This window comes from Elephas maximus, chromosome 25 (genome assembly GCF_024166365.1).
Source record: "Elephas maximus indicus isolate mEleMax1 chromosome 25, mEleMax1 primary haplotype, whole genome shotgun sequence".
Taxonomy (NCBI): Eukaryota; Metazoa; Chordata; class Mammalia; order Proboscidea; family Elephantidae; genus Elephas; species Elephas maximus.
In genome coordinates this window covers 38,099,067-38,108,527 of record NC_064843.1, presented here as the reverse complement: position 1 = coordinate 38,108,527, position 9,461 = coordinate 38,099,067, and the positions used below count along the sequence as shown (strand labels likewise).

General features: G+C 41.8%; 1 protein-coding gene across 1 annotated transcript; it reads left to right on the top strand.

Moving 5' to 3' along the window:
• Window positions 1-249: 249 nt before the first annotated feature.
• DEFB115 (defensin beta 115) lies at window positions 250-9,163 on the top strand. The gene is made up of 2 exons (XM_049869141.1): window positions 250-343; window positions 8,928-9,163. The coding sequence occupies exons 1-2, from the start codon at window positions 250-252 to the stop codon at window positions 9,161-9,163; spliced, it is 330 nt and encodes a 109-aa protein (XP_049725098.1).
• Window positions 9,164-9,461: the final 298 nt, after the last annotated feature.

The following is a 9,461-nucleotide window of genomic DNA, read 5'->3' as shown; positions in this document are numbered from 1 at the left end:
GGGTCCAATCTCTCCACAATGCCCCACACTTTTGTAGGACTTGCACCTCCTACCCTGATGCCTTCAACCTCTCCAGAGACTTCTAGAGCAGGACTCTGAACATTGGGTGATTAATTTACACTGCTGTCCTGCAGGCTGATGTTCTGGGTAGTGCAACATTCTGCCCTTGCCTGATTTGTTGTCCGTGACTCAGCCCTACTTAGGTCAATAAAACCCAGAGAGCAGACTCACCTTCTCTGCACATTCGATATGTTGCCTGCTTGTTCTTCACCCTTCTCAAGAGACATTAAACTCCTGTTCCTGGCCTTAGCTGTCACTGTGGTCCTGGCTCAGGCTGCTCCAGGTAACCAGAACTATGGAAAGGAGGGAAAAGAGAGCAAGAACAGGGTCCTACCTGTAGAATCACTGGGAAACTGAACATGCATGGGGGTGAGTGCAGTCCATAGAGATGGCTGACAGCTGGTGAAAAGTCTTCTAGTGAATATGCCTCTACAATAAGGGCAGCCCATCGCCCCCTATCATGATAGTGCTTCTCATTAGGGAACCTGGGTGTCTTAGTTATCTAGTGCTGCTATAATAGAAATACCACAAGTAGATGGCTTTAACAAGCAGAAATTTATTCTGTCATAGTTCAGGAGGCTGGAAGTCCAAATCCAGAGTGTCAGCTCCAGGGAAAGGCTTCCTCTCTCTGTTGGCTCTGGAGGAAGGTCCTTATTATCAGTCTTCCCCTGGGGCTAGTTGTTTCTCAGTGCAGGGACCCCAGGTCCAAAGGACACACTCTTCTTTCTTGGTGATAGGAGGTCCCTTCTCCTAGCTGCTTGCTTTTCTCTTTTATACCTCAAAAGAGATTGACTCAAGATAGAACCTAATCCTGTAGTTTGTGTCCTGCCTCATTAACATAACTGCCTCTAATCCTGCATCATTAATGTCATAGAGGTTAGAATTTACAACACATGGGATAATTACAAGAGACAACAAAATGGAGGACAACCATACAATATTGGGAATTATGGCCTAACCAAGTTGACACACTTTTTGTGTAGACACAATTCAATCCATAACACTAGGGAATATCAACTGAGGCTAGGGTGTTGTGTATGAAGTCCCTTTCATAGATAGAAGCAACCCCAGTATCCCTAGTGTCTTTAATGCCTTCAGCCCATCTGTCAACAGGGTCTCAACACAGGCATCTCTCACTTCAACCCTACTTCCAGTTTATACAACATCTTGTGATAAGCAGTCCTATTACTTCACCTCCCCCTTGTCATTTGGCTTTGATTGCTCCTTTAGAGAAGTTGGTCTGGGTTTAGAGAAATCAGAGGAAGCATCTTGCTATTGTGTTAGAAAATGTAGTGAACAATTTTCAGGTTGTCTTCAGATATCTACAAATCTGTAAAAATAGGCCCAAGGTATAGAGCTGGTGTTAGGACTGAAGATTCTGGATTCCAGATTGAACATGGCCAAAACTCTAACACTATAACAGGCTTCAGGGGCAGGTAGTGCATAGCTTTCTAATGGAAATATTTTCCCGAGACTTCCAGGATGTTCTAAAGTTTACTATTTTGTTTGTTTTAAAGAATAGAAATATATTTTCTCACAGTTCAGGAGGCAAGAAGTCCAAATTCAGGCACCATTTTTAGGGAAGTCTCTCTGTCGTCTCTGGGGGAAGATCTCTTTCAGTTTCTGTAGTCCTGGTGTTCCTTGATTCCTTAGTGATCTCCCTGCGGCGTGGAGATCTTTTTGTGCTTGCTTCTTTGTGCCTAATCTGCTCTTTTTATAACTCAAAATTGAGTAGTTCGATACACTCTACACTGACATGGCCTCATTAATGTAACAAAGAAAACCCTATTCACAAATGGGGTTATATCCACAGCACATTGCTTTTGTGTGCCATTGAGTCGATTCCAACTCACAGCGACCCCATATAACAGAGTAGAACTGCCCCACAGGGTTTCCAAGGCTGCAGTCTTTACAGAAGTAGACTGCCACACCTTTCTCCTGAGGAGGGGCTGGTGGGTCCCAACTGCTAACCTCTGAGTTAGCAACTGAGCTCTGAACCCCTGGGCCACCAGGGATCCTCCGTAAAGGTTACAGCCTAGAAAAACCTATGGGGCACTTCCACTCTGTAACACATGAGGTTGCTGTGAGTTAAAATCCACTCAACAGCACACAACAACAACAGAAAGGGTAGCAGTGGTTGTTCATGCAACTGTTTTTTCTCACTTTTTTAATTGAACTTTAGATGAAGGTTTACAGAACAAACTGGCTTCCCTTTAAACAGTTAGCACACATATTGTTTTATGACATTGGTTAACAAACCCACGGCATGACAACACTCTCCCTTCTCGACCTTGGGTTCCCTATTACCAGATTTTCTGTTCCTTCTTGCCTTCTAGTCCTTGCCCCTGGGCTCTTGGGCCCCTTTAGTCTCCTTTTGTTTTATAAGTCTGTCTAATTGAAGTTTACAATTTTTATTTCCATGATTTCCTTTTGGGTCATTGCTGTTGCAAGTCAAATACTCTTTTGGATCAGCTCTTCAAGCTGAAAGTCTTTGCCAAACACTGAATCCTAGACTAACTCTGAGGAGGCTTCAGTATGTCCTAAGGACAATTGGAACAGAAGAGGGAGTGGCAGATGTGAGAGACATTTTGAAGGAAGAGTCTGCATAGTGACTCATGGAATATTGGGATAGAAAAGGAAGAGTCACTATGACCCTTATGTTTGCTGTCTAAAAGTCCCAGTGAGAAGAGAAAATTGGGAATAATCTCCAAGGAGCAAGTTTGGCGCAAAGATAAGTGGAAGGCGTCTGTAATTTAAACCAAGATACCACCATCTCTCAACTGAATCCTGCAATGGCCTCCCTTCTTGTCTACCTCCATCTTCTCTGGCCCCCCATCAGTTCTAAGATTTTCAGTTATTTATTTATTTTTTAGTAATTTTTTGGTGTAAGTTTACACAGCAAATTGGGTTCCCTTTTGACAGTTTCTACACAAACTGCTCAGTGACAGTCACATTTTTCACAATGGGCCAACATTCTCTTTAATTGGGTTCTGGTTGTTCCATTTCCAGTACTTTAGCTTCCCTGCCCCCTTATCTTGTCATCTTTGCTGTAGATTAATTGTTGACCTTTTGGTCTCATATAGATGATTTTTAATGGAGCACCGTACTAATGGATAATATCCTTTGTTTTGTGTGCCAATCTGTTATTTTGTTAAAAGGTGACCTCATGGGATACGGGATATTTTCGGTTCAAGGTTTAAAGAGTATCTCAGGGCAATAGTCTCAGGAAGCCCTCTAGTCTCAGCTGGTCCAGTAAGTCTGGACTTTTTTTTTTTTTAATAATTTTTATTGAGCTTTAAGTGAACGTTTACAATGGACCTTTTAAGAATCTGAATTCTCTTCTGCATTTTTCTTCCTTTCTATCAGGCACTGATTAGAACAGTCAGTAGTGGTAGCTGGACATCAGCTAGTTCTTTTGGTCTCAGGGCAGATGAGGCTGTGGCTTATGTAGGCTATCAATCCTGTAGACTAGTTTCTTCTCTGAGACTTTGGTTTCCTTCTTTCTCTTTTGCTCCTGATGAGTAGAGACCAATACTTGCATCTTAGACGGCTGGGCACAAGCTTTTAAGACCCCAGATACTACTCACCACATTAGAATGCAGAAAATTAACTTTGTGAGGTCAATTGACTGAGTCATCCCATGAGACTGAAGTCCTAAGCCTTCAAACCCAAAAAATCATTCTTGCAAGGTGTTTGGTGTCTGAGAAGTATCTGTAACTGTGTCCTATATGAATATATATGCATGTATGTATACATACATATAGATACTTCTATCTGTGCACAGATACGTACTCACCTGTACCTTCCCATACACATATATGCCTATTCATGCTCGGCGTTTCTCAAGCTGACAGAACTAAAGAAAAAATTCAAGCCTCAAGTTGCAATGATGAAGGATTCTATGGGCAAAATATTGAACAACACAAGAGGCATCAAAAGAGGCTGTACCAAAAAGAATTGGTTGGCATTCAATCATTTCAAGAGGTAGCATATGATCAAGAGCCAATGGTACTGAAGGAAGAGGTCCAAGCTGCATTGAAGGGAATGATGAAAAACAAGTCTCCAGGAATTGATGGAATACAAATTGACATGTTTCAACAAATGAATGTAGAGTTTGAGGTGCTCACTTGTCTATGCCAAGAAATTTGGAAGAGAGCTACCTGGCCAACTGACTGGTAGAGAGCCATATTTGTACCCATTCCAAAGAGAGGTGATCCAACAGAATGCGGAAATTATCGAACAATATCATTAATACCACATGCAAGTAAAATCTTGCTCGAGGTAATTTAAAAACAGTTGTGGCAGTACTTTGACAGGAAACCTCCAGAAAGTCAAGCCAGATTCAGAAGAGGACGTGGAATAGGGGGTATCACTGCTGATATCAGGTGGATGTTGGCTGAAAGCAGAGAATACTGGAAAGATACTTACCTGTGTTTTATTGACTATGCAAAAGCATTCGACTGTGTGGATCATAACAAATTATGGATAACATTTCGAAGAATGGGAATTCCAGAACACTCAATTGTGCTCATGTGGAATCTATACATAGACCAAGAGGCAGTCGCTGGAACAAAACAAGGGCACATTGAGTAGTTTAAAATCGGAAAAGTTATGCGTCATTGTTGTATCCTTTTGCCATAGTTATTCAATCTGTATGGTAAGCAAATAATCCGAGAAGCTGGACTATACGAAGAAAAACTTGGTGTCAGGGTTGGGGGAAGACTTATTAACGACATGTGATATGCAGATGACACAACCTTGTTTGCTGAAAGTGAAGAGGACTTGAAGCACTTACTGATGATGATCAAAGACCACAGCCTTCAGTATGGATTATACCTCAACATAAAGAAAACAAAAATCCTCACAACTGGACCAATAAGCAACATCATGATAAACGGAGAGAAGTTTGAAGTTGTCAAGGATTTCATTTTACTTGGATCCACAGTCAATGCCCATGGAAGCAGCAGTTCAGAAATCAAAGGATGTATTTACACTGGGCAAATATACTGCAAAGACCTCTTTCAAGTATTTAAAAGCAAAGATGTCTCTTTGAGGACTAAGGTGCACCTGACACAAGTCATGGTATTTTCAGTCGCCTCATATGCATGTGAAAGCTGGACAATGAATAAGGAAGACTGAAGAAGAATTGATGCCTTTGAATTATGGTACTGGTGAAGAATATTGACTATATCTCGGACTGCCCGGAGAATGAACAAATCTGTCTTGGAAGAAGTACAGCTGGAATGCTCCTTACGAGTAAAGATGGCAAGACTTCATCTCATATACTTTGAATACATTCTTAGGAGGGACAGTCCCTGGAGAGGGACATTGTGCTTGGTGGAGTGGAGGATTGGTGAGGAAGAAGAAGACCCTCAACAGTTGGATTGGCACAGTGACTGCAACAATGAGCTCAAACATGGCAACCATTGTGAGGATGGTGCAGGTCCAGGCAGTGTTTCGTTCTGTTGCACCTAGAGTCACTATGAGTTGGAACCAACTCCACAGCATCTAACAATAACGACACTTACATACACTTGTTTTGTTGTTGGTGTTGTTGCCAAATTATGTAAGTCATATTCTTTAGCACAAACATCCTTTTCTCTTGCGGCCTTCTTAATAGCATTGTTTACTTTGGCAATTATTTTTTTAAATCACAAATATGATCAGTTGAAACACAAATATTCACGAACACACGTAGATACAACCTTACAAGCTTACAACCTCTAAACAACCTTCTTTTGCTTTTAATATAAAATCCAAAATTTTTACTGATCCTGTCCCATCTGGTCTGGTCCATTATATATCCTCAGTTTCAATTTACACCATAGGCACCATGGAAGCAGCAGTTCAGAAACCAAAGGATGTATTTACACTGGGCAAATATACTGCAAAGACCTCTTTCAAGTCTTTAAAAGCAAAGATGTCTCTTTGAGGACTAAGGTGCACCATCTCCCCCTTAGTAATCACAGTCTGGCTTTCCTTGTCTTACTTCTGTCCCTTGTCACCTTTCTTTTTCTTTCCACTGGGCCAATATATATGCTGTTACTTATGCTTGGTCTTTTCTTCCATCCTTTCTTTCCCTGATTTATTTCTCCTCATTCATCCTTCATATTTCAGGTCAATTGTAAAGCCTTCTCTAACCATCCTAGGTCAGACAAGTTCTTCCCTGTCTGTTCTCCTGTTGTTCTTGCTGTTAGTTGTCATTGAGTCAGATCTGACTCAAGACAAACCCACGTGTGCAGAGTAGAACTGCGCCATAGGGTTTTCAAGGCTGTGGCCTTTCGGAAGCAGATTGCTGGGTCTTTCTTCTGAGGTGCTTCTGGGTGGGTTTGAACTGCCAACCTTTTGGCTAGTACTTGAGTGCAAACTGCTTGTGCCACCCAGGGACTCTGCCTGACACATATAAGGACTCAATGTTGATTAAATAAGCAGTGTTGGTTCTACCCCCACTCCCACCATGTATTTTTTTTTTTACTTCCTTTTGCAACTGAGCTCTTGAATTTCTTGTTCTCACTATCTCCTCTCCATTCCAATCAGGCTTCCACTCCCACCATTCCAACAAAACTGTTCTTGACTCTGCTAAATACAATGGCCAGTTCTCAGTTCTCATCCTACTTGGCAGCATTTGACACAGCTGATCACCTTCTCCTCCTTGCTTCCATTGCTCCTTCACATTGCTTTCACATCAACTCACTATGCTGTTTTTATTGCTCGTTCTCAGAATTCTTGACCCATTCTCTGCTCTTGTTTCTGACTTACAAATGGCCTTGGCCATATTCTTTTGGTCATTCCACACAATTTCATAACCTTGATGGTCATATATACATTTCTATCTCCATTTTATACCTTACAGACTCACATATCCAATCACTTTATAGACATCTTCACTTGTATGAATAATAGACATATCAACCTCAAAATGTCCAAAAGATAAACCCTGATACTGTACCACAAGCCTGCTCCATGCACAACTCTCCTCACTTCACTTAGCATGAAGTCCACTCTTTGGCTTAGGCCAAAAATCTTGACTCCTCCTTTTCTCTCACATCCTAAGTAAAACTGACCAGGAAATCATTTTGTCTCTAACCTGAAAATATATCCAGAATCTAGCCACCTTTCTCTACCTCCGTTTGTACCACCCTGGTTCAAGCCATAGTCATCTCCTGCGTGGATGACTGGATGTCTACCCTGTCCTCTTATTGAGATCATCGTATTTCTGCCTTGCTCCCTCCACAGTCAATCTTCAATAGAGCAACCAGAATGGTTGCTTTAAGATGTAAGTAGTATGCTGGGCTCACAATGCTTCAACGGCCCCCCACTTCCCTTAGAGTAAAAGTAAAAGTTTATAAAACCCTACTTGTTCTGACTCCCTGTTACCTCTCCAACCTCACCCTTACCTTTTCTCCCTCATTCACTCCTCTCCAGCTACACTGACCTTGTTCCCATTTCAGGGCCTTTAACTGCCTGATCTCTGCCTGTAACAGCCTCCCTCCCAATATCTGCTTGGTTCGATTTCTTGCTACCACATTCAAGTCTATGTTTGAAAAGTCACCTTCTCAATGAATCCTATCTTGACCTCTAATTGCAACCTTTCCCCCTTTGGCTATGACATTCTTGATGCTCCCTTACCCTATTATACTTTTTATTCTATCCATAGGACTTACTATCCTCTATACTACTATAAAGTTACTTATCTATTTTGCTGGCTGTCTATCATATGTCAACTCCACAAGGCCAGGGATCTTTGTCTGCTTTGTTCATTGCTTTGTTATAAGCACCTAGAACAGTGCCCGGCACATTGTAGGTGATCAATAAATAGCTGTTGAATGAATAATGAACATAGAGAAAAGACAGGTAATTGAAAGCTTAGGCCTGTTCCTTGGCAAGCGCCTAAATTTAGGGAAGAGGAGGTACTAGAGGTGGTGAGACTGAAAAATGACAGCGATGGAGACATCATAACTATAGGAATAAACTCCAATAAGCTAGCTGGAGAAAAAGAAATAATTACTTGTACCTACTGTAGTTTTTTTTACTACACGTCAAGACCAGCAGTAGGCATTCTACATAAAAACCCGTTGCCGTCGAGTCGATTCCGACTCATAGCGACCCTATAGGACAGAGTAGAACTGCCCCACAGAGTTTCTAAGGAGCGCCTGGCAGATTTGAACTGCCGACCCTTCGGTTAGCAGCCTTAACACTCAACCACTACGCCACCAGGGTTTCCAAGGCATTCTACATGCATAGATTTATTTAATCTTCCCAAGAATGCTGAGGTTTCAAGACAAATGTTTACTCTGACCATTATTAGTACGACTACCAACATTCGTAGTCTAACAGGCTTTACTCTAGTGTTATGTTTTGAATTGTGTCCCCCCAAACTATTTTGAAATCCTAACACCTGCACCTGTGAATGTGACCTTGCTTGAGGAAACGAGGTTTTACTTTGCAGATGTTATCAGTTAGGTTAACAAGGTCATGCCCAAGTAGGGTGGGTCCTAAAACCTCTTGACTGGTGTCTTACAAAAGGGGAGAACAAGCCGGTAACAAAGTCAAACACACAGGGAAAAGACGCCATGTAGGGATCCATCTACAAGCCAATGAACACGAAGAAGTGCCTGGGGTTACCATGAAACTGAAAGAAACAAGGAAGTATCTTCCCCTGGAGCCAACAGAAAGAGAGCATAGCACTGCCTACACCCTGAATTCAGACCTCTAGCCTTCAGAACTATGAGACAGTAAGTTTCTGTTCTTAAAAGTTACTCACTTTGTGTTATTCTGTTATGATGGCCCTAGGAAACTAAGGCAGTACAATAGTCTTTACTCTTTTTTATTCATTTATTTATTCATCTCTTTATTTATTTTGACAGATGGATGGGTCAAAAAGTGCTACCGAAAAATTGGCAGATGCAGGGGAACTTGCAAAGAAGATGAGAAGAGGAGGGGAACATGTGGGAGAAAGAAATTTTGCTGTGTCCCTAAATCAAAGTACCCATTTCAAAGTTATCCTAAAAAAGAAGAACTGTCAAGCAAGGCTATGGGTCTACTTGGGACTCCTGACTACAGGATTCTAAGTCATTATAACAAGTCATTGAAAGCCCTCTAGGATACCTACATGATCCTCAGATCCTTGCTGGGTCCAGTGTGGAGAAGGATCCATTAAAGAAAATATGCTCATTTCTGCTATCAGTGTCTCCTCTCTCCAGCCCTCTGTAGCCCAGTAGCGCTCTAGGTTGTCCCAGGATATGACTGATAATATTGGTTCTCGCAGTAAGAGAAATTTATAGGACCTGCATCCTGATTTTCTGAATCTCTGGCCAGGTGCCACTAGTCCCTAAACATGGAAGACTTCCAAGGATAATGCCAATTCCACCTTGGCACAAAACCTTATCGAAGGTCTCACT

Coding starts and splice junctions, on each gene's coding strand:
- DEFB115 (XM_049869141.1), top strand. CDS start 250: ATGTTGCCTGCTTGTTCTTCACCCTTCTCAAGAGACATTAAACTCCTG. Junction 344..8,927: donor CCTGGCTCAGGCTGCTCCAG/GTAACCAGAACT, acceptor TTATTTTGACAG/ATGGATGGGTCAAAAAGTGC.